The sequence below is a fragment of the Triticum dicoccoides genome, chromosome 2A (genome assembly GCF_002162155.2).
Source record: "Triticum dicoccoides isolate Atlit2015 ecotype Zavitan chromosome 2A, WEW_v2.0, whole genome shotgun sequence".
NCBI lineage: Eukaryota > Viridiplantae > Streptophyta > Magnoliopsida > Poales > Poaceae > Triticum > Triticum dicoccoides.
In genome coordinates this window covers 3,934,957-3,960,473 of record NC_041382.1, presented here as the reverse complement: position 1 = coordinate 3,960,473, position 25,517 = coordinate 3,934,957, and the positions used below count along the sequence as shown (strand labels likewise).

General features: G+C 42.6%; 1 protein-coding gene and 1 pseudogene across 1 annotated transcript; both read right to left on the bottom strand.

Moving 5' to 3' along the window:
- Positions 1–946: 946 nt before the first annotated feature.
- Positions 947–2,482, bottom strand: LOC119358551 (disease resistance protein RGA2-like). Its single transcript, XM_037625040.1, has one exon. It carries the CDS (start codon positions 2,480–2,482, stop codon positions 947–949), a length of 1,536 nt encoding a protein of 511 aa, XP_037480937.1.
- Positions 2,483–5,176: 2,694 nt separating this feature from the next.
- Positions 5,177–21,419, bottom strand: LOC119358550 (annotated as a pseudogene).
- Between the last annotated feature and the right edge of the window lie 4,098 nt (positions 21,420–25,517).

Sequence of the window (25,517 nt, the reverse complement as noted above, 5' to 3'; positions counted from 1 at the left end):
TCTTTGACGTGCTATATTAATTTGTGCGGACTGTTCTACGAGGAGTGGTGGTTTAGTCAAAGAGCAGCAGTGACACACGGACGGGGTAGAAAAACCCTGCCGTTTCTTGACCGGCCTAGAGGGTTGGATTTTGGCCCATCGATCCCAGCCATTCATTTCTGCTTTGCTAGCTAGCACAGTGACCCGCACCGTCCGATTGACTGAATCTGTACCTTCAGTTTCAGGTGTTGATGTATTCAGAGTAGCCGGAGCTTGTTAGCTGTTCCAAACCTAACTGAATTCAGTTTCGGTTTCGGTTCCTAGTAGTTTCAGTTTTTGTTCCAGGTTTAGTTCTGAATACTCCAGTGCATAGTGTTGATCAAGTAGCATATTTGGAGAGAGAAAGTTTATCAGATTATCATATTTCATTTCACAAAGATGTCTGAACTACCACAGTCACCAATGACATTCAGCTTCTCCAAAAACTTGCAGACAGTATGGTGGGCCAACCTCGACCCAGCAAGAAAATAATCTGTCAGAGGGATTGAAACTTATTTTCTTTCGCCAAGGATCAAACACACGCACACTTGAGAAACAGAGCAAATTTAGGGCACTTTTCTCATCATGATCAAGGGCTATTTTAAGGCTTAGATTTATTTAGTACCCTCACAGGTCAATAGGATACATACAGACTCAGATACTCAAATTTATAAATGCAACATGTTTGGACTCTATTTTATCAGACATGCAAACATCGCCTCGACTCTGAATGTACTTACCTGAACACAAGCATAACATACTCGACATGCAAACACTTGTACTACTTGGATACAGCGACTCCATGCCTAGAGCCTGCACACTAACAGACATATGTGTTTAAACTTGGCAAGACTTCTAAAGTCAGTGTAATAACATTTCCCAATTTGCAGGAAAAGGCAGTAACATACATGACGTGTGTGGCAGACTTTCAAATAAAATGTTGTTCCTCTTGATGCACGCGCCTCTTCCTTCCCACTGTAAGTCGTGGTGCTTGCATCTTACAGCTTACCATGTAGTTGTAGTAGGGCGGTATGCTAGACCTCCATGAAAGAGCCTCAAATTCTCCATAGGGTAGTGTACCACCACGTCCTAGGAGAATGTCCTGCACACTGATCTTTGGAACACTCTCGGTGGAATCTGACTGATGATAGTTGCAAATCAAGAAATATCTGCGGCTCTTCTCCAAGGTCCAATAGTACACCGGTTCATCTACCCGCAAACGAAAGTATGGGTGCTGGTCAAACAAAAGGAGATTTGTCCGTTTATATGCTCTTACACATTCAAGAATTGTGCGCCAAAATCGAGCATTGATGTTAGCTCGCAGTATCCCAGCAACGATATGTGCGCTTGTGAAATCCTGTCTCTGTTCCAAAGCAATCTCCATGGCCATTGTTGCCAGTTTTGGCTGTTCATCAGGGTTTGTGCTTCCGAATGCAAGCGACTTGAAAAAATGCCAAAAAGCTTCTGGAGGGAGAAAGTCCAGTCGAAGTGCTTCTGTTGTTCCCAGATTCACTATTCTATCTGACCTACTGGTGATTATGATTTTGCTCCCACCGCACGGTGTCATGCTGGTCGCGGAAGATTTCAACCTTCTCCATGTTCCTTCATTAATATCCTCAGCTATTTCAACAATAATCAGCAACCTGTTTTGAGAAGCAGAGTTTTGATATCTTACAAAACCATTATTATTGTTTCTTTTCAGGTCAATCACCCCTTCATCCCTGAGACTACCTTCTGGAAAGAACAGGATCATCGAGAAGCCATCGCGCACTCTCTCATCCCTACAGACGTACTCAACAAGAGTGCTCTTCCCTACTCTTATTGGCCCAACAATCGGAAGTACAGCCAAGTCTGAAGTAGTACCAGGAGGAAGCAAGAAATTCAGAACCCGTTCCCTTTCCATTTGGCGACCAAACATGCAGTTGTCCAACAGCAGATACGTGCCATAAGGTTGGCGGAGGATCCGAGGATATAACTCCAAGAAGAAAAGAAACTCCTTCATACCAGCCACGGTGTCTTCAAGGGTATCAACCATCCGGTGTAGCTCTTCTCGCATGTTGCTGTTTGTACCAAACAACAGTGCTTCTCTGTTGCTACTACCACTGCGGGTGCGAGAGAAACGAAGGCGTTTGATTGGACTGGATTTTGACACTGCAGATGACGAGTGGCTCATCTCCTCGTCCCCCTCCTCCTCGTCGAGAATGGCTTGGAATCTCAAGGCATCAAGAACGTAGTGGCCTCTGTACATTCCTTGCTGCAACATCTTGAGCTGACGGAGCATCCCCTGGTTGGTGATGTGCCGCGCCTCGGCCTCCTCGACGATGATGTCGATTCTCAGTAGGACACTCTGTAGCCTCTGGAGAATCTTGCCGATGCCAGGCTGCTGCTGGAAGTATTTGCTGATCACAAATGACGCTGACCTACTGACGAGGTCACCTAGTATTGCAGAGACGAGGATATCCATTGATTGCGAACCTCCTCGTCTCAGAGCTTGAGCGGTGCAATGGACGAGGGATAAAATTAGCAATGAGTACTGGATGGAATATTATCAATGAGGAATATCTATGTGGGCGTCAAGTAATGGGCGTGTTCTGTATGAGATATTAGAAGTGAGGCAGTGGGGCTAGCGCTGGATGGATCAGCATGCAATACATATATGATGTGATGTGGTGGTGCCTTACCAATTTCTGAGTGGGTCTTTGCCTGCCTTGTGGAATTGAGTCTGACTTGTCGAATTTCTCCTTTGAATATAGTTATAACTTGGACTTAATTTCAGTAGACTGTTCTACAAGGAGTGGTGGTTTGTAAAAAACCGTGGCCTAGTCAAAAACTACCAGTGAGACAAGGAGTGCTTTTCGCTGAATGGAGGGTTGAATTTTGACAAAAGAGTGAAAAGTGAATGGCAAGGCAGTCTAGAAGGCTTTTTGGTGTTTGGATCCAGGAATAATTGAATTTTTTTTGCTTTCTATGTACAATGTCGGAAAGCACCCGTGTTTCTTCAGAAGAGAGATGTGACCGAAATATTGCCGATACCAGTTCTTTTTTTTTTTACCACGGCTAGCGGTATTTTTGTGTCACTCATACCACACTTAGCAGTAACTTGGTTATTAAACTGAATTAACAACGAGAGAAGCCATTCATTCTTGCTTTGCTAGCAGTGACGCGCACCATCCGTTAACTGAATCTCTACCTTCAGTTTCAGGTCTCGATGTATTCAGAGTAGTTGGAGCTCATCCTTTGCAGACCTCCGCGCTTACTGCTGCCAGCATGGCCTCCCCCAGGAGCCACCGACTGGCCACTGGCCTTGCTGTCGTCCCCTGAGTTCCAGGTACTGCAGCTTTGTTCTCCCCATTCAAGCAACAGTGTGGTCAGGCCGTGGTCGATGTCAAGTCGGGGATGGCCGGTGTCGAGGTAGTCGCCGTGGAGCCGTGTTAGTCATTGGTGCAGTGGTGCACTGGGAAGAAGACGGCGTTGACGAGGCGACGCGCCGGGTTTGCCAAGCCTGGGGACACCTCGCCGCCCCTTTGCTCCAGGTACGGCAGCTCCCCCCGCCTCCCACGACACATTCAAACAGCATGGGGTCCAGTTCTTCCCGTTCTTTCAGGAACAGCCATTGGGTTCTTTCACTGACAGTTGCATTCTGCTGGTAGCTCTGTATGTTGTTCACTGCTGTGTTCAATATATTCAGGCAAAACTTGAAGTGTACCAGCAGCATTTACAATTGTTCTAAAAGTTTCTGACAAACTCGCGCGCCTTCTCCACCAGTTCTTAACTTCTGATCAATGCACACTCATTATATCCACACATAATTCGTTATGTTGTTCTAGTAATTTCTGATAAGATCACAGTTCGCGACCAGTTTCTACATGGCCACACATTTCTCACAAACTTCTTGGTGATTAGTTAGGTGCAAAGAGAATTGCAACTGTTTGTACAGTTCGTCCAGGGGATATAGCCAATTTGGAATTATAAGGATACAATATTAGCATTGCAGAATCCTCTGAGGAGGTCCACAGGTAACTGCGACTTGGAGATTTTTAATATTTTTAGACTGTCTATAAGTTTCATTGAGCATTAGAGAAGTTGGTATGTAGTTTGCTTATACCCCATTTATGGCCTTTGTCTGTTGCTACTCGAACTAGAACACGGGTTGCAAAACTCAATCTAGTTTTTCCCTTCTCCCCATTGATTTATTTTGTTCCGAGTCAAAAAGTAGAGAATGCAGCACAGTTCATGGGATGATAGACAATAAACCAACAACTTATTTTTTTTTTATCTTTATATTGTCATCTCCTCACCGCCCTGCACTCCAGGTAATGTCGCTACCCCAGTTCCAGCTAATCTTTCTGATATTTGAACCCAACAATAAAATAATTTGTCACGGAAAATACAGGTGACAAGAAATTGAATCTTGTTGGCTTTCACCCAAGGATCAAACTCACACATGCGAAACAGAACAAGTTTGGGGCACTTTTCCTCTTATCTTTTCTCCACGTTCAATAGGATATGGACTTGAGTACTCAACTTTATAAATATAACTTGGACTCTAATTTTACCGTGGATGCAAACATTGCTTTGACTCTGAAAGTTACTTACCCAACTTATTTTTTTATCTTTATATTGTCATCTCCTCACCGCCCTGCACTCCAGGTAATGTCCTACTCCAGTTCCAGCTAATCTTTCTGATCTTTGAACCAAACAAGAAAATAATTTGTCATGGAAAATACTTGTGACAAGGAATTGAATCTTGTTTGCTTTCGCCCAAGGATCAAACTCACACATAGTAGCAAGTTTGGGGCACTTTTGCTCGTATCTTTTCTCCACGTTCAAGGATTATTACAAGGCTTAGGTTTACATAGCACACATAGTATCGAGATCAATAGGATATGGACTTCAGTACTCAACTTTATAAATACAACTTGTCTTGGACTTTACTTTTAACTGTGAATGCATACATTGCCTTGACTCTGAAAGTTACTTACCCAAACACAGACATGCAAACACTTGTGTTACTAGGATACAACGACTCCATGCCTAGTCCCTGCTAAGAGACATAACTTGGCAGGACTCCCAAAGAGTAAATGCAATATAACAATATTTCCTAATCCGCAAGACAAGGCTGTAGCATACATGATGTGAGCCACAGACAACACATTACTCAAATTAAACGTTCTTCCTCCTGATGCGCATGCTTCTTCCCTCCCACTGTAAGATGTGGTTCTTGTGTCTTAAAGCTTATTGTGTAGTTGTAGTAGGGAGGTATGCGAGACCTCCATGCAAGAGCCTCAAATTCTTCACAGGGTAATGTATCATCACATCCTAAAATAATGTCCTGCACACTGATCTTAGGGACATCCTCAGTGGAATCTGACTGATGATAGTTGCAAATCAAGAAATGTTTGCGGCTCTTGTCTGTTCTTCGACTGTACACCGGTTCATCTTCCCGCAAAAGAAGCATTGGATGCTGTTCAAGCATAAGGAGATTTATCTGTATAGATGCTCTCGTACGTTCAAGAGTTGTGCACCAAAATCGAGGATTAAAGTTATCTTGCAGTATCCCAGCAATGATACGCGCGCCTGTGAAACTCTGCCTCTGCTCCAAAGCCATCTCCATGGCCATCTTTGCCATTTTTGGCTGCTCATCTGGGTTTGTGCTTCCGAATGCAAGCGACTTGAAAAAATGCTAATAAGCTTCTTGCGGGAGATAGTCCAGTCGAAGTGCTTCTGTTGTTCCCAGACTCACAATTCTATTTGATCGACTGGTGATTACAATTTTGCTCCTGTTAAACGTAATATGGCAACGCCTAGTGCTGTACGTGACAGAGATTCAGAGTCCTGAAGATAACCATCGCCCAGGACTCCAACCGAAGATAGACTAGGATCTAGCTCGTATGCGTTTATCTTTGTAACCTTTCTTATCTCTTCTTCTCCAAGTTGTAATCTGAACCAACTTGTACGCTATACCAGGAGGTCGCGACCTGGCTATATAAACACGCAACCGTCGCCCCGGATGGGTACGACGTTTCTCCATATGGTATCAGAGCCTAACTCTTCCCATCTAGCTCTCCTCCTTCCACCGAAGCTTCCTGCCATGGCCTCATCCGCCGCCACCTCCTCCCCTCTCTCCGGCCAGATCACCGAGCGCCTTACCCGCACCAACTATGTTCTTTGGCGCACTCAGATCACGCCGCAGCTGAGAGGAGCTGGAGTCTTCGGGTACGTCGACGGAAGCATGGCGGAGCCGGCCGAGTTCGTCGTCGGCAAGGACAAGGATGGAAAGGAGGCAACCATCCCCAACCCACTCCACGCCGTCTGGTTCCGCGAGGATCAGCAGGTACTTGGTTATCTCTTGAATAACCTATCCAAAGAGGTGCTAGTGCAGGTCACCTCCATCGCGCACGCACGCGAACTCTGGACGGCGCTGGCGAGCATGTTCTCGTCCACGTCGCTGTCCCGTATCAACAACATCCGCGCCGCCCTCACCAATGCGCAGAAAGGAACGCAATCGGTGGCCACCTTCTTCGCGTACATGCGGGGACTCGCCGACGAGCTCGCCGCGGCTGGCAAGCCGTTGAAGGATGATGAGTTAATCTCGTATATTCTCAACGCGCTTGATATGGAGTACCAGCCCTTGGTGTCCGCCCTCGACGCCCGCACCACCCCGGTCACTCTCGACGAGCTGTTCAGGCAGATGAGCAACTTCGACCAGCGGGTGGCTCTGTTCCAGGGAGCAGGCGCGGCGGGCAGCTTCAAGTCGTCAACGAACGCTGCCACGCGTGGCCGGGGCGGAGGCTCCCGCTACCGCGGCCCACCTCGGAGTGGCAAGGGCCGGGGCTCCGGCAACGGAAACAGCAGCGGCGCCAACAACACACGCGGCGGCCGGCCTTTCTCCTCCAACAATCGAGGCCGGCGCGGCAACTCCTCCAACAACAGATCACGCCCTGATGCAATCAGGTGCCAAATCTGTGGCAAGCCGGGACACTCGGCAAAAGATTGTTGGTACCGTTTTGAAGAAGACGAAGATGATTCCTCACAAGATGAGAAGGTGGCCGGAGCTGCTGATGGCTCCTACGGCATCGACACCAATTGGTACGTCGACAGCGGTGCCACAAACCACATCACCGGTGAGCTGGAGAAGGTGACCATGCGCGACAAGTACCGTGGCAAAGATCACATCCACACAGCAAGTGGAGAAGGTATGAAAATTAGTCATGTTGGTCACTCAATTATTAAAACCCCTCATCGAAAAATTCATCTTAGGAAAATTTTGCATGTCCCTAGTGCTTCAAAAAGCCTTCTTTCCGTTCATCGCATTGCCATTGACAATCATGTCTTTCTTGAGTTTCACCCTTACTTCTTTTTGATCAAGGATCAGGCAACGAAGAAGGTGCTATATCGAGGTAGATGCGTTCGTGGGCTTTACCCCTTGATTCCAGAAATTAGAAGGTTCAATAAACAAGTTTTTAGTGCCACCAAAGTGTCTTCAACACGATGGCACGATCGTTTAGGACATGCATCTTTTTCCTTAGTTGAGAGATTACTTAAGAAAAATAAGCTCCCGTATGTTGGAGAGCGTGATGTTGAGAAAATTTGTGATTCTTGTCAAAAGGCTAAAAGCCATCAGCTACCTTATCCAATTTCTACCAGTGTTTCTACCAAGCCTCTACAAGTTGTTTTCTCTGATGTGTGGGGGCCTGCCCCTTCCTCTGTTGGTAGACACACATATTATGTGAGTTTCATAGATGACTATAGCAAGTTTTCATGGATTTACCTTCTTAAAAAAAGGTCGGATGTGTTTCAAGTGTTTCTGATTTTTCAAGCTCTTGTTGAGCGCCAATTTGATTGCAAAATCCTGGCTCTCCAATCTGATTGGGGAGGGGAGTACGAGAAGTTAAACTCGTTCTTTCAGAAAATTGGCATCTCTCATCACGTGTCATGTCCTCACGCCCATCAACAGAATGGGTCTGCTGAACGCAAACACAGACACATCGTTGAAGTCGGTCTTGCCTTACTAGCCGGCGCCTCCATGCCCCTAAAGTTTTGGGACGAGGCTTTTCTTGCTGCGGTACATATCATAAATATGCTACCTAGCCGTGTCATCAACTATGAAACTCCTATTGAGCGTCTCCTCCACATCAAACCCGACTACACAACTCTTCGTGTGTTTGGTTGCGCTTGCTGGCCAAATCTTCGCCCATATAACACTCGCAAGCTCATGTTTCGCTCCAAGCAATGTGCTTTTCTTGGCTATAGTGCCCAACATAAAGGTGTTAAGTGCCTAGACATCTCCACTGGTCGAGTTTATATCTCTCGCGATGTCATTTTTGATGAGACAAAATTTCCTTTCTCTGAACTCCACCCAAATGCCGGGGCACTACTTCGCAAAGAAATTCTTCTTCTACCCTCTAGTCTTACCGGCATTTCTCATGGGGATAATGATTGTGGTGATCCAATATTGACTAATGTTCATAACCAAGTGCATGAGTTCTATGATGATGAAGATGAGAACAGCGCAGAAAACGGTGCAGGACACGCTCAAAATGGCGACGAAAATCTGCCTACGACGCCATATTTCATGTGTCCAGGGCTGGGGGACAAATCCTCCTCGGGATCAGCTCCACCGCAGCCTGACAGCGGATCCTCCTCGGGATCAGGGTCGCCCGGGAGCAGCGCCGCGCGGAAACCCGCGTCGCCCGCCAGCCAGCCGAGCAGTGGCCCCGCGCTTGCCACTCGGCGCCTCGCCACGGGCCAGGGCGATTCGGCCCGCCTCCACCACTCGGATGCCCCCATGCGGCAGCCCGAGATTCGCTGGGCTCATGATGGGCCCCGCCACTACGTCCGCCGCCAGCCCACAGGCGGGGACCGCCAGGACCGCCAGGAGCCAGGTGTAGGCGCTGGTCCCACCGCAGATCCGGCCCTGTCAGCCTCTGCCGCTGGCGCGCGATCCGGCGCGGGCCCGCCTGGATTCGCCTCATCATTGCGCCATGATGGGTCTGCGCTGGATGTCTCCCACGGCACAGGATTCTCTGCGCCTGATTCCGCCGCGTCTCCACCGTCTCCAAACCGCGTTGGCACAGAGGATCCTGCTGGCAGCGAGGCGGGGATTCTCACAGGATTTTCTGACACCGCCGTCCCAGGATTTTCTGCATCACCACCGGCTGCTGCTGTTCCACGGACACGTCTCCAAAAAGGGGTAATAAAACCAGTTAATTACAAACAACTGACAAAGTTCAGTTTAATGTGCTCCACAGATAAACCAAGTACTCTTGGCGAGGCACTCAGCGACAAAAATTGGAAGGCAGCCATGGAGGAAGAACACATGGCACTTCTCAAAAACAAAACGTGGCATCTGGTTCCGCCACGACACGGTAAAAATTTGATTGATTGCAAGTGGGTATTTAGAATTAAAAAGAAGGCTGATGGAACCATTGATCGCTACAAAGCCAGACTAGTTGCAAAGGGTTTTAAACAACGGTACGGTATAGACTATGAGGACACCTTTAGTCCAGTTGTTAAAACTGCAACTATTCGTCTTGTGCTCTCTATTGTTGTTTCCAGGGGATGGAGCCTTCGCCAGCTAGATGTCAAGAATGCGTTTCTTCATGGTGTTCTGGAAGAGGAAGTATATATGAAACAACCTCCTGGTTTTGAAAACAAGAATAAGCCGTTCCATGTGTGCAAGCTTGATAAAGCATTATATGGACTCAAACAAGCTCCTAGGGCATGGTATTCCAGATTAAGCCAAAAATTGCAAACTCTTGGTTTTGTTCCTTCTAAGTCTGACACATCCTTGTTCATTTACAACAAGTTGAAAACAACAATATTCATTCTTATATATGTTGATGATATTATTGTCACAAGCTCATCTAATGAGGCTATATCAGGAATGTTGAAGGATTTAAATGCTGAGTTTGCTCTCAAGGATCTGGGTGACTTGCACTTCTTCCTAGGGATTGAAGTCAAGAAACAAGGAAATAGTCTTCATCTTTCTCAGGAAAAGTATGCCACTGATCTGGTAAGAAGAGTTGGGTTACAAGGATGTAAATCCTCACCAACTCCACTGTCCAGCATAGAAAAATTGTCACTTACAGAAGGAAAGCCTTTGGGTCAAGATGACAGTACCAGGTACAGGAGCTTGGTAGGTGCACTTCAGTATCTGACTTTGACAAGACCTGATCTTTCATTTGCAGTAAACAAGGTTTGTCAGTTTCTTCATGCACCCACTATAACTCATTGGACAGCTGCTAAACGCATAGTAAGATATGTGAAGGACATAGTTAATCTAGGCCTCACTTTCAACAAGTCTTCATCTACACTTGTTAGTGCATTCTCTGATTCTGACTGGGCAGGGTGTTTAGATGACAGACGATCTACTGGTGGTTTTGCAGTATTCTTTGGTCCAAACTTAATATCATGGTGTGCAAAGAAACAAGCCACTGTATCAAGATCCAGTACTGAAGCTGAGTACAAGGCTTTGGCCAATGCCACAGCTGAAATTATTTGGGTCCAGTCCATGCTACGAGAGCTTGGTGTGAAGACTACCCAAGCTCCATGTTTATGGTGTGATAATCTTGGTGCTACTTACCTGTCTGCTAACCCTGTGTTTCATGCAAGGACGAAACATATTGAGATTGATTTCCACTTTGTTAGAGAACGAGTTGCAAACAAGCAGTTGGAAATTCGGTTCATTCATTCTCATGATCAGGTTGCAGATGGATTCACCAAAGCTTTGCCCACACAAAATTTTGAAGAGTTCAAGCGTAATCTCAACTTGACCAAGTTGTGATTAAGGGAGGATGTTGAACGTAATATGGCAACGCCTTGTGCTGCACGTGACAGAGATTCAGAGTCCTGAAGATAACCATCGCCCAGGACTCCAACCGAAGATAGACTAGGATCTAGCTCGTATGCGTTTATCTTTGTAACCTCTCTTATCTCTTCTTCTCCAAGTTGTAATCTGAACCAACTTGTACGCTATACCAGGAGGTCGCGACCTGGCTATATAAACACGCAACCGTCGCCCAGGATGGGTACGACGTTCCTCCATAGCTCCCACCTGGTGCCATGCTGCTTGCGGAAGATTTCAACCTTCTCCATGTTCCCTCATTAATATCCTCAGCTAGTTCAACAATAATCAGCAACCTGTTTTGAGAAGCAGAATTTTGATGTCTGACTAGACCACTAATATTGTTTCCTTTCAGGTCAACAAGTCCTTCATCCTTGAGACTACCTTCTGCAAAGAACAAGATCATCGAGAAGTGACCACGCACACTCTCATCCCTACAGACATACTCAACAAGGGTGCTCTTCCCTACCCTTCTTGGACCGATGATCGGAAGTACAGCCAAGTCTGGTGTAACACTGGGACAGAGCAAGAAATTCAGGACCCATTCCTGTTCAGTTTGGCGACCAAACATGCAGTTGTCCAAGAGCAAATATGTGCCGTAAGGTTGGCGAAGTATCCGAGGATACAGCTCCATGAAGAAAAGAAACTCCTTCATACCAGCCACGGTGTCTTCAAGGGTATCAACCATCTGTTGCAGCTCTTCTCGCATGTTGCTGTTTGTGCCAAACAACAATGCTTCTCTGTTGCTGCTGCCCCTGCCGGTCCGAGAGAAACGGAGCCGTTTGGCTGCACTGGATTTAGAGAGCGCAGATGATGAGTGGCTTACCTTCTCCTCGTCGAGGGCTGCTTGGAATCTCAAGGCATCGAGAACATAGTGGCCTCTGTACATCCCTTGCCTCAACATCTTGAGCTGACGGAGCATCCCCTGGTTGGTGATGTCCCGCGCCTCGGCCTCCTCGACGACGATGTCGATTCTCAGTACAACACTCTGTAGCCTTTGGACAATCTTGTTGATGTCAGGCTGCTGCTGGAAGTATTTGCTGATCACGAATGATGCAGACCTGCTGATGAGGTCGCCTACGATTGCAGAGATGAGGATATCCATTGATCGCGAACCACCTAGACTCAGAGCTCGAGTGGCGCAATGGAAGAGGGATAAATTAGCAATGAGTGACAGTAGCTATTTTGGACTCGAGACCCAGCCACCCGGGTAGGTGTTCTGGATGGAAGATTTCCAGATTAACTATGGCAAAGTAGTGTGAGGCACTGAGGCCACTGCTGGATATATATGTGTTGGTGGTGCCCTGCTAATTTTGGAGTGAGTCTTGGGCTGCCATGTGGAATTGAGTCTGACTTGACTCGTTGAACTACGTACTTCTGTTTGCTTCCTTTAAATTTATCATCTTATTTTATTTCTCCTTGCATCTACATCTAGTCTCCTATCAGAACTAGCTAACTGGTGCCCTTTTTCCTTGTAGAAATTTCTCCTTGACGTGTTATATAAGTTGGACTTAATTTGGGTATACTCAGTGGCGGTGCCAGGATCCAAATCTTGTGTTGTCAAGCTTTGAAACATTTTGTAGGTAAATTAAACAGGAACACAAAAAGATCATACTTTATTTGATACATATTTGCTGTAGCAGCCTTTTTTTATCATATATATTTTATCTTAAACATGTTTTCTGATATAAAAAATCTTAAACATTTTTATAGTAACAACGCTTTGACAAATTACCAAACTTAAGACCTAGCAAATGACAAAACAAGGTTTTGCTGAAAGAAACAAGATCTGGATTTCGTATGAGAATAGAAAATTTCAAGAGAAAGAAGACAGAGGCTTACAAACAGAAAAGGAAGGGCCTCGTCCTATACACTCGCCGGTCGCCGGAGGTGTAGAGTACTACGGCGATCGGAGACTGCCAGAGCAGCGGAGGAGGCCGTGCTCATGGTGGTGATTCCAGACAACGGCGACCTCGGCGGTCGGTGAGCAGCATAGGCATCCATGCATGATGTGCTTCACTGCTCCTCCCCACGGCGTAGTGCCCGATTGGATTATACACAGGAAGGTGAAAAAGGAGAGAGGTCGAAGGAATAGTCACGGGACTTGAGGATACGATTACCAAGTTGTTTTGGAAGACGATTAGGAAAGTTAATAATGATGTGGCCAGCCAAGTCTCACGAAAAACTGATACCAACTGGGCATGTGTTAGTTAATTTCCAGAACCTGTTTATTTGGTGGTGGGGTACCCTGTCACGGACTCACGGTAGTGTTCGAGTACCAAATTCATGTGTAGTCGCTTGACAACAGTCATAGCGTGGCTTCGCCACTGGGTAGACTGTTCTACAAGGAGTGGTGATTTAGTCAAAAATTGAAGCAACTATATGTGGTCAGGCCAATAAAATTCCATGTTTTGTCCAATGGGGATGCGATGATAATAAATTAATAGTCCCCTCTAGTGCTGACTACTGACTTCTGAATCCACATGGAGCATATCTGGAGACAAAGTTCTACCAGATTACCATTTTTTATTCCATAAATATGTCTGAACTACAAGTCGCTACCATTAACATTCAGCTTCTCCAAAAACTCGTATGGTAGGCTTCACCTTCAACTTTTATGTCAGCTAGTCACTCAGTTGCCATATCTAGCTGCTCCTTGATCTGCTGCTGATGGAACCGGCTTACTGGACGGGCAACAGCTGCACAGTGCATCTTTCACATATAGGTAATAACTTTTTGTATGGTAAAGATCACCCCGGCTCCTCCCCGGTAGGCTACAACTCATATCGTTGATTTGATACTGAATCGTGGAAATCTGATACTTGTTCGAGCTTGTGTTATGCATTTTATGAAAATTACAATCATTTCTATACTGTCTAAGTTCTAAATGGATATCATAAAAAAAATTGTAAGGCACCTGGGCATTAGATAAGTTGCCATGTTGTTTGCTTGCACCTCTTTTATGGCCTTTATCTGTTGCTACTGGAGCTAGAACATGGATTCCGCGCACACACACAAAATAACAGAACATGGATTGCAAAATTCAATCTAATTTTTTTTCCTCTTCGTCATTTATTTCTATATTATTATTTCTGTTTGAGTCGAAAGACAGAAAATGCAGCTCAGCTCACGGGATGATAGACAAGAAACCAACAACTTAACTTTATAAGTCATGGGGGTGTTGCTCAATTTCGACTGGAGACCCGAGCATGTGCTCTGGATGAAAGGTTAGAAGGTTACTGACTTAATCGTGTTGTGTCGGTCTTTGTCAGCTGTGTGAAATTGGGTTTGACTTAATTGGGTTGTGTGAAATTGTTACTCCCTCCGTTTCAAATTACTTGTCGTGGTTTTAGTTTAAAACCACGACCTAAAACCACGACAAGTAATTTGGAACGGAGGGAGTACTTCTGTTCCGTTCTTTTATTTACTTGCAGGTTTGATTTTTGCGAAAATACTTATTGGGTTAATTTGGTACATGTCACTGCCAGCTTCATGTATTGAAAAATGGCACTGCACAAAATGACTCAAGAAAAATGGCATTGTAAAAAAAGGTTTAATTCGATATAGGCCACTGCCCCATTGGCGTATCTTCAATTAGTTTATAAGTTGCATATGGAGTGACAAGCGGATAGTTGGATGTTGATCCTGATTTTTAGAAATGTGTCTGAGATATTTAAGTTCCTTTTTGCCAACCAACTCACTCGAACACACATTTTCTTTGGTTCTGGAGGTGTCGTGGCCATTACTTTTTCTAGCATGAGAGAGTACCTTTCATTACATGATAAAAAAAGACTTTTATATCGATAGATGATGCACACAGGCATAATTTATTACATGTCTTTTCGAAAATAATATGAATTTATTACATGTCATGGTGTCACATCACATCAGAACTGACTGATACCCTGTAGAATTTCTCCTTGACGTGCTATATAAGTTGGAATTAATTTGGGTAGACTGTTCTACGAGGAGTGGTGGTTTAGTCAAAGAGCAGCAGTGACACATGGGGTAGAAAAACCCTGCCGTTTCTTGACCGGACACAAGAGTGAGAGTGAGTGGCTCCAGGAACAGTCGAATTTAACTTGGTAATTAAACGACGCAAGCAGGAAAGTCAGGCCCATCTATCCCAGCCATTCATTCCTGCTCTGCTAGCAGTGGCGTGCACTGTCCCTTGACTGAATCTGTACCTTCAGTTTCGGGTGTTGATGTATTCAGTTTCAGTTCCAGTTAGTTCCAGTTTCTCTCCCTAGCAGTTTCCACACATTCAAGCAACAGTGAGATCAGGCCACTTAGATCCCGTGCTTTTCCAAATGGGATGGGGGTAATGATAATCCCTCTAGTGCTGACTGCTGAACCCTTCTTCTTGCACCAGACCGGACTAACAAGAACAGAGTAAAACCTAGCGTCGAACCGGGATTTTTTTGCACATCAGTTGACCAACAAAAGTGAGCAAATATAACCATAGTTTTGAATAGTGGTTATCAAGTAGCATATTTGGAGAGAAAAGTTATCAGCTTATCATATTTCATTCCACAAAGATGTCTGAAATACCAGTCACCAATAACATTCAGCTTCTCCAAAAACTTGCAAACAGTATGGTGGGCTTCACCTTCAACTTTTCTGCCAGCTAACCACTCACTTGCCCCTGATCCTAGCTATATCTAGTTGTTTCTCTTCGCTGTCTTGTCAATGCAAAATGCTGGAGAATGTGATTCAACCTGATGAGCAACCGCTGCACAGTGCATCTTTCACATATGGTTACAAGAGATAACCCCGCCTCCCCCCGGGCAGGTTTCAACTCATGATTGATTCAATACTGAATGAGCTGCTGAGGATAGAGGCGGTGGCATTGTGCCCTACAGGAACCATGAATCATGGAATCACTGATTTCTTGAACCAGAACAGTGAGCTCTGCACAGCAGGTGGTAAATTCATCTAGCTATGATTTTCAGTTTCTTTTTGTTGAATCATGGAATCATGAACGCGGACTAGCAGTTATTTCCATTATAAGTACCTGATATGAAATAGATGTCGTGTTAACTGACTATTTCCATGATCACCTTCTCCACCATTAATAAGGTCTTTGTTCCCTCATTATGGATAAACAGAGCAACGGTGGTACTTCGGGCGTCAAGTTTTTGGAGAGATGCTCAAAATCGAGCAGTTTTTTGACTTTGACAAAGGATGTCCAAGAGACTCTTTTTGGTAGTATTTGTCAGCTAGGAATGGAATAGCTGTCATTCCAGTGATTTTTTTTTATCATTCTCGTGTTTGTTCGAACTTGTCAGTGCTTGTTAATTAACAGAATTCATTGTTCAAAGATTGCAAACCCCTACTTCTCCATATATCTGAACTGCAAGTCGAGACATCATTTGTAAAATTCGGGTTACATATTCCTTCAAAATTTGGCATATGACAACTTAACTGAAATCTAGTTTCTATCATCAGAAATCTTGGAGCACTGCACACTTGGATCAGTATTTTTTTTCCTAGACAAAGGAAGAGATATATTCTTTGGCCTTGCATGGTTGCCAGTGTATTCCGATTGTCTGCATCATTGTATCTCGACAGATTTCTAGAGTATGAACTGTACGGATTTCCCCCCTTTCTTAATCAAGCCCATTTGTGCGCCATCATTTTTTGCGGCATGGTTCATGATCTTCTCAAGTATATGGATAAGACTTCAAAAAATAGCGCATGGCTCAAACATATGTCTAAAACTTAGCAATCGCAACCAATAAATAACAAATTTCCCCGCAACTAAAATAATTAAGTAACATATTTATAGGACAGGAGACTGTGCAAACACAATATAATATCCCATGTTTCAAATGTAAATGATAGAGATGAGAAGACATACAACCTTCTCAAGTACCAGTAACACATAAAAAGGTTTTGGTGCTTAACTACAAGACACAATGGACTTGTAGTGTCACTTATTGTAATTGAAATGACTAACACACCGAGTCTTTGGAACTTTTATTCTGTATGTTTATAGGTTTTTGTAACTATAGCAAATAAATTGCTGCCAGTTGATTACTCGCGTGATTCATCTTGGCTCCCTGCTGCACCTGGCTGGAGTGGTCCAGTTGCGCTAGTATCCGCTGGAATCTGGGGTGCTGTAGAGGAAAACCCAACCTCCACTTCAAATTGTGCTTCAGCTTCTAGAATTGCAGCAGCGTTACGAAACGAGCGTGCAAGCTGCAGAAAACAATACAGGTAAGGTAAGACTGATAGCTTGACCAGACATCTAGCAAGAATGATCAATACGACATGAAGTAAAGCCTTGATGTTTGCAAAATTGTGGTGTGCAATGTGAAGAAATCGAGGCAAGAATAATTAACAAAGCAGGCCACATGCAACTATATATTGATTCTTGAAACATGAATCAGCTTTGGTGCATAGACCCCAATGAATTCTGTACAGTCGTTTTTTCTATCTCAAATATTTTGGATTGTAGGAAATATGTATTTGCTATTTATGCTATGCACTTTATTAGGACCTGAAAGTTTGAAGACGCGGCCAAGTTTTGTAGCCAATAGAACAAGCCATTAGATAGAGTGCACTTAGCAGGAAATAAAGAACTGAATGTAGCTTGGACTGATCATGTTAATTAATTTGAAGAAAACCATATATAGCAGCATGTTGGCAAATGGAGATGTGTCTCGCGCTAGATACAAAAGGACTAGTTTGGCTAAAATTATCAAAACAAGCCTACATTGTAGTTCGGGGCACACACTAGTAGGCTTACAAAGCCCACTTAGATACACAAGATGTTATCTCCAACTTTTTGAAGCATGTGATATCATCTTCGAAGGTAGGGACAGAAACAAAAGAAGCTCATAGCTTAGTTAAATTTTCGGTTTCTCTCAACCAGGGTCGCCACTTGTGGCTGGGCTATCCACATGACCCTTTTTGTATTCCTTTGAACTTCCCAATTAATCAATAAAGTGTCCTTCACCCATCAAAAAAAATCTCCAATTTATTTCCCATTGATATCAAAATGTGACAGCCAATCCAATATGTTGCGGTAGCTAGAGAAGCCAAACCAACATGTGCTACCAATGTGAGTGACTGAGTGTAGAGCTATGGCCATCCTAACATGTGTCCACCCGCACTACAACCGTTGAGTAGGCAATAGTCTAGTTTCTGAAAGCACACAAATACAACATGCATACACATACACATGCGCACCATCACCCACATCATCACCACAAAGGGCCTACTGAATACCATAGTGCAAAATTTTAAGATTGACGAAATTACCATAGACGCCTCATTATCTATGAGAACATCGTCTCCCACCGAAAGAATATTCCTTCTTTAACGAGACATTGGACGTTAAACCTAGGGTTTAATCTCTGGTGAACCAGGGGTACAACCACCCGCATAACCATTCAACCACATATTGATTCTCTAGGCTAGTGTTTTTATGGTACACCTACACCATTAGGCAGTTGCATCTTTGATTTGACTTCCCCGAAAAACTCCACGGGGTAGGATAGTAAGAAGCTGGTTCTAGGGAAAGCTAGGATTTCACTTTTCCTATTGACACAATATCGATGACAATGGCTGAATGACATTAATAGACGATGAGAATTGATGGATGCATATCCCTAGTAGTGTGTCAAATTTATCCTGTTTACATTGTCATCTTTATAAATGATGGTGATGCTAGCTTGTCGATGACTCAACATGTTCTATCTTTGGTTTCTACTCATTTAAAAAAAATAGAATATGTTGGTCTCAATTAGTGAAACAAGACCAAGGTTTTGCCTCTGGTTAAAAAAACACATCCCTAACAAGGTATATTGAATTTCCTTCAATAATAAATATTTACCAAGGAAGGTACTTATTATGTTTTTTGTGTGTGCTCAATTTATTGCCGACAACTATTTCAAAAATAGTGAAGTTATGGATTTCAGTCGTAAGTAGTATACTAGAAACAAGAACACAACACTAACATACTAGAGCAACTATAAAGTGATGTATCTTTGTTTTGGACAATTGATAATTAATGCATAACTTCATTCCTTCAAGGGAATAAAAGAGCATTTTATATGTAGTGCTCTTAATTTATGGGTATGGATATTTCTCAATATGTTTTCGTCGTGTTTGAAATATAGTAAGTTAATTTATACCTATCTAATTGAATACTTACTTTCATAATCTATATCGGACAAACGTCTTCACTCTTCATTGTTTGATTGGACTACATGTTTTCATATATCTCCTCTAAAAACATTTTACATTGAATTATATGTTTGTTGAGTTTTGAAGTAGAAATTATATAATAATAAAAGTCTAAACTGGTATGATGGTTTTGTGCTAAAAACATTGTGTTCTCAAGCTTCAGTTTCTCATTTTTCTTCATTTATGGATTGCTTATGTGCTGAATTCTAAGTTTTTAAACATGTAACTACGTAAATATTGTGGTAATAATAACGAATATTCAAAATATTTTATGTTTATTGATTGGGCGGTTATTCAATCAGAGGCAACATCTAAGTATATCGAACTGCAATAACCAACCAAAATGAACCTCTCACAAAGTAAATGTGTTAAATTTTGTATAAACACTTAACAGTAGTCTCCACACACATACACAATTAGTAATATCTCTAGAATCATTTTTTCCATCTATGCTGGTGTAGTTTTTAGATCCTATATTATCAAGATTCTGGTTAGTATTGTTTGCAGTTGGGCATATTTGGTGAAACTAAATATAAATTTCTTATTTATTCTGTGATCAATAGTCAGAAGTGGCGAACATACTGCCACTGCCCCCCCCCCCCGCCACGCGCGGGGAAAGCATTTGGTGTATGATATATCGGGTGTTGAAATTCACTTTCCCGTTATACAGGGTGCTACTTTTAGTAAATGTTGACAAATTTTTGCTATTTTCGGAAATACTACTGATCCATGTGATGGTAGGAGGCTAATGCTTAATCCAGATCTTAAATTTTACTCCTAGCCAAGAAATGTCGAATGTGCTACATGGTCACGTTATTGGGTCAACTAGGAAGCAAAATATATTTCCTTATTTAACCGTTTTGTGGAATATAAACATTTCTTTAGATGCACATTAAAATGAGTGAGACTACTTCATAAACCATCTACATGCTGACATGGGTGCAATTTGTTCGACTTGAACATGTAAATAGCACACACTTTTGCATTATATTTCAAATTCCATGTATCTATCGTCATGTTGGCAGATTTTCTTTCAGACATTTTTGTAATGTTTTCGTGTTATTACAATGCAAGAATTTTAGCCGTTGGGCATTTAGCTATTCAATATGATAGAAATATATTATTTAGTTGTCAATATTCTATGTCTAGTAATAATATTTTCTAGTCTTGATTTAGAAATAATGCATGATAGAAATGTTATAGTATATCGTTGTATGTCTTGGATCTACTTTGGCAAACCTCAGCTTTCAGGCAGGCATTTTCAATCTTCAAGCAAGCAGCACATCGGTATGTCCTCAACTCCTCGCGCATTTTGTGGTTCTCTATCGCCAGTATTTTGTTCTCAATCTCCAGACGTTCATTTTGTTGCTTGATGGAGAGCTTCTGTGATGAATATCACTAACTAGTTTAGTATATTGGTAGTATTATATTTAACTATGATAATATGCTAAATATCAATTTTTATTATTGCAATCAAGACTACATAACAACAATAACATCGTGGCATATCTAAAAATATATTATACACTTGATAAGATTAAAGAATTTTGCATGATAAAAAATCACATAAATGTTTGTTGGTGCCTAAAAGATTAAGATGACACAAATAAATTTATATGGTTTTGTGTTGTGACTTTGCGACCTTAATCTGAGGACCCATCCTCATGACCAACAACTTCGCTCGTTTTGATGAAGATCTTGAGTTTCCATCCATTTGGTTGATACCGATGAAATGCTCTCCAATATGACTGTAGAACCAATAAAGTGTATGTATTAAAACAATTAAGACCTTTGGAATAATATGATGTTCTATTATGTGGAAAGAAACAAACTGCCTCCTATATAAATATATAGATGAATAACTATAAGTGTATACACGTATATTTTAAGCCTCGGATGACTATACATATATGCAGATACATAAGTCTATATGTGAACTTCAGACTTCCAACTATTGCCACAAATTTATAGCATGTAAGTAGAAGTTTCTTTTGTTTTTAGAGTGGTGTGAATATTATAACAAAAAATGAATATTTATTTTGAACAAAAATAATAATCTGTTATCAACCATGACACAAATGTGGGAACAAACATGTTATATATTCCAAAGTATTCCTAGTTCTCCAAAAGTGAAAACTAAACTAACTAGGAAAAAGCAATGGCAAGAAAGAGAGTATGTTTCAGAGAAATAACATGGATGGATTAGTTTATATGTAAAATACATGGTCTTACTTGTTCTAATCCTTTAGTGACCATGTGAGCGTTTTCTCTATTGAACAAGAAAGGATCTTCTACTTTTAGTCAATCAAGTTAAAAAGATCTTCCACTTTACAAGAGGGAAAGTTTTGATTAACTGAGCCATTTGAGGATAATTTTTCTATAATCTAATCGAAATTTCTAAAAATTGTTCAAGTTCTTGTCATATATAAAATATGAAATTTCAGTCATCCTTTTTCTTCGAATCGACTATTTTTCATTCAACATCCCAACATAATAAAACTGAACAAATAGAACACAATAATGCACTGATGTATACTTGAAAACATAAAATAAATAACCTACTTTGAGTACTTCTCAAACATAATTGGTTATCTACCATCAAGGACCCTATGATGTGCAAGACCAAGAAAAAAATGCTCAAACATATATAGTATGTAGGGGAAGAAAATAAGTTCGGGAACCTCGCCAACAAAGACAAACAACAATCCTTTCTTTGGTGCGAGCATGTACCGAAAAACAAGCTATGATTTTTGAAAATACAAAATACAAGAACTCATAATTTCAAGTCATGCATAGTACGCCTAAAAAATTTCAATGGAAGAATGCCCTTTATAACTATGAAAAGCATACCAGATAGCCTCGTTGCTCTGTGAGTCCTCTTAGATCATAGGGGCCAATGCTTCTTTCTTTGTGAAGGCAACAAAGGGGTGCTTTATAGGATGATCACACAGAGCAATATCAATTTCTTGTCAGTACAACATCCATGCCCGGCATTTAAGTAGGATCGGTGCCTAAAGATGTATGCCACACTATAGATAGATATTTAGATAGATAGGGACTGCGTTATTTGGAATAATAGGAAATTGTGGGTCAAATCCCTTCGACCGCCTTTTCTAAATGATAGGGCACGCGTCGTAGAATGCATAAGATCATAAGAAAGATAGAGTTGAACATATGCATATCCTTTTCCCGACACACTTTTGGCGCATGGGAGACGTAAGAGCCTAAGAAAGATGGAGTTGAAGATATACGTATCCATTTTGTGACACACTTTCGGCGCATAGATAGACGGACCACTACTTTAATAAGTAATATATAAAAATGTCGGTCTAACTTCCGCTCTTGTCCTAGTAGCACCCACTGTACTCATCTAGTGATATGTGGTGTCGGTGTTAGGGTGTGGGCTGCCAGTTTGTGCACGTCTAGTACACGTAGTGTCGCGTCTAGGTTGCCATGGGTGGGCTCCTAGGAGGTTCCACAACTTTGAAGAATGACGTGTGAGGCTTCAATGTGTTGGCGGTAGGTCCTGTAGGACCAATACTATATCGACCAGAAGGGGGTGAATGGGAGATTTTAAAATTCTTTTGAAACTTGAAAACTCTCGGTACAACACAATGGAAAATAAATCTAAGCAAGAAAAAAATCTAAAAAATATTATCACACTAGAAGATAAACTAGATAGAATAGAAAGATTAATCGAAGGACTCTATGAAAGAGATGATACCATCAAATTCTCTTCAGATTTTTGGGAGTTACGGGTCTCTGGGAACCAATAAAATTGAGTCCAGGGGTCATATTTCAACGCCGAGAAAGGAGGAGGAGGAGGGGCATCTTCCCCCTCTCCTCCGGCTATGTCAGAATTCCTCTAGGGGCATTGCCATCATCTCCATTGCATTCATCGTCATCTCCACGACAATCTCCTTCCTTTGTATTGGGGCTTCTCCATCACAAAGCCTCTCAATACTTAAGCAAACATGATTGTGTTAGGAATTATTTCCCCAATATTTATTTCATCTTTACCTCTATGTTTGATTAGTTACTTGTTTGATGGCACTGGCGAAATAGTATGAAGGTTGGTTGCACATATGTAAATTACTCATTCTATTTTTGTATACAAGGTCACTTTTTTTCATGTCAAACTTTGACTTATAATTTTGGTCAACGAGATATAGGTTATATGCCATAAAAATATATCATCAGAAAGTTCTTTGGAATGTGCATGCAGTGGTATACTTTTTGTGGCATAACTCAATTTTGTTGGTACAATTAATGGTCAAAGTTAGACATAAAAATATGAAGTGTCCTTATATAAAAAAGTGGAAGTAGTAATTTCTATGATATCCTTTGTGGCTTTTGTATGAGTGCACATGTGTATTAAGGGAACCCATATGTTTTCTAATGCATTATGATGAAGGATGAAGGGGATGCGCGAGTGATAGAAATCATATCACACTAGTACGGAGTTATATCATATGGAAGTATGGGGACCCTTGATCTTTAAGCTATTATCGGTTTTTACCTCAATAATTTCCAGTTGCCAGGCATGTTGCCCCTTGGGAGTTTAGTAATAAGTACATGTGAGTCAATGGTTTTGCAACATGTAAGCTTAGGTTCCACCCAAGAAATAGAAACGAGATTCACTTGTGAGGGGAAACACATATTACATCTTACATAATGCCTTGTCTACCCCATTCTATTATAATACTCTACGGCCTAGTCCATGCCTCACCATTTTTTGCATTGAGGTGACATCGGAGAGAAAACACATAGGTATAATATAACATTGTCTTTTGCATTTCCATTAAAGCATTCTCTAATAGTGGCAACCGCTTTATCACAAAATAGTCAATTTCCTAGAACACTTGCTCCCATTGGATATCATTAATTCCTTCACAACCATAGCCCATTCGCTCTCTTTAGTTCTTTCAAACTATCTAATAACAACAAAAACTTTAATTGACTTGCCTCTACAAGATAAATAACACATATTCACTTGAATCTTTGTAAAGTAATCACTAAAATCTCATAAATAACATTCATAACTTTTAGAGCATTTTACATGAAGTTCCCTTAATTTATGGGTATGGATGTCTCTCAATATGTTTTCGTCGTTGAAATGATGTGGATGTCACCTAGAGGAGGCGGGTTAATAGGCGCTTTAAACCAATTATGGTTTAGGCTTGAATGAGTGAGGAATAAAACTAGCATTTAATTTGTCTAGCAGGAAACCTAAATATACTAGGCTCAACTGTGCGCACCAACAACTTCTGCTAAACAAGATAAAGAACTATGTGATAGCAAGATATATAACTTGAAGCACGAAGGCTATCACAAAGTAAAGTGTATAAGTAAAGGGGCTCGGCTAAGAGATAACCAAGTCACGCGGAGACGACGATGCATCCCGAAGTTCACACCCTTGCGGATGCTAATCTCCGTTAGAGTGGTGTGGAGGCACAATGCTCCCCGAAATGCCACTAGGGGGCACTCTATTCTCATCACGCCCTCGCACAATGTAAGATGTCGTGATTCCACTATGGGACCCTTGAGGGCGGTCACCGAACCAGTACAAATGGTGACCCTTGGGAGTGGTCATCGAACCCATACAATTTTCTTGGGGCAATCTTCACAACTTAATTGGAGACCCTGAAGCACGACCAACAGTCTAGGGTGCCCAAGCACCCAAGAGGCATAAGCTCTAGGGTGCGGAAACACCCAAGAGTAATAAGCTTCTCAACTTTCACTTCCACGTACCACAGTGGAGAACTCAAACCGATGCAACTAATGCAATGGCAAGAACACACGAACTGCTTGTTGGGTAACACAGTAATTTCAAAAAAATTCCTACCCACACGTAAGATCATGGTGATGCATAGCAACGAGAGGGGAGAGTATTTTCTACGTACCCTCGTAGCCCGTAAGAGGAAGCGTTATGACAATGCAGTTGATGTAGTCGTACGTCTTCACGATCGACCGATCCTAGTACCGAAAGTACGACACCTCCGTGATCTGCACACGTTCGGCTCGGTAACGTCCCATGAACTCACGATCCAGCAGAGTGTCGGGGAAGAGCTTCGTCAGCATGACGGCGTGATGATGGTGATGATGATGCTACCGAAACAGGGCTTCGCCTAAGCACCGCTACGATATGACCGAGGTGGATTATGGTGGAGGGGGGCACCGCACACGGCTGAAAACAATCAACTTGTGTGTCCTAGGGTGCCCCATGCCCCCGTATATAAAGGAGCAAGGGGGAGGCCGGCCGGCCCTAGTGGCGTGCCAAGGGAGGAGGAATCCTCCTCCTAGTAGGAGTAGGATTCCTCCTTTCCTAGTCCTACTAGGAGGAGAAGGGGAAGGAAGGAAGGGAGAGGAAGAGGAGAAGGAAAGGGGGGGGGGCGTCCCCCTCCCTAGTACAATTCGGACTCCCTATAGGGAGGGGGCACGGCTGCCCCTTGTGGGATGC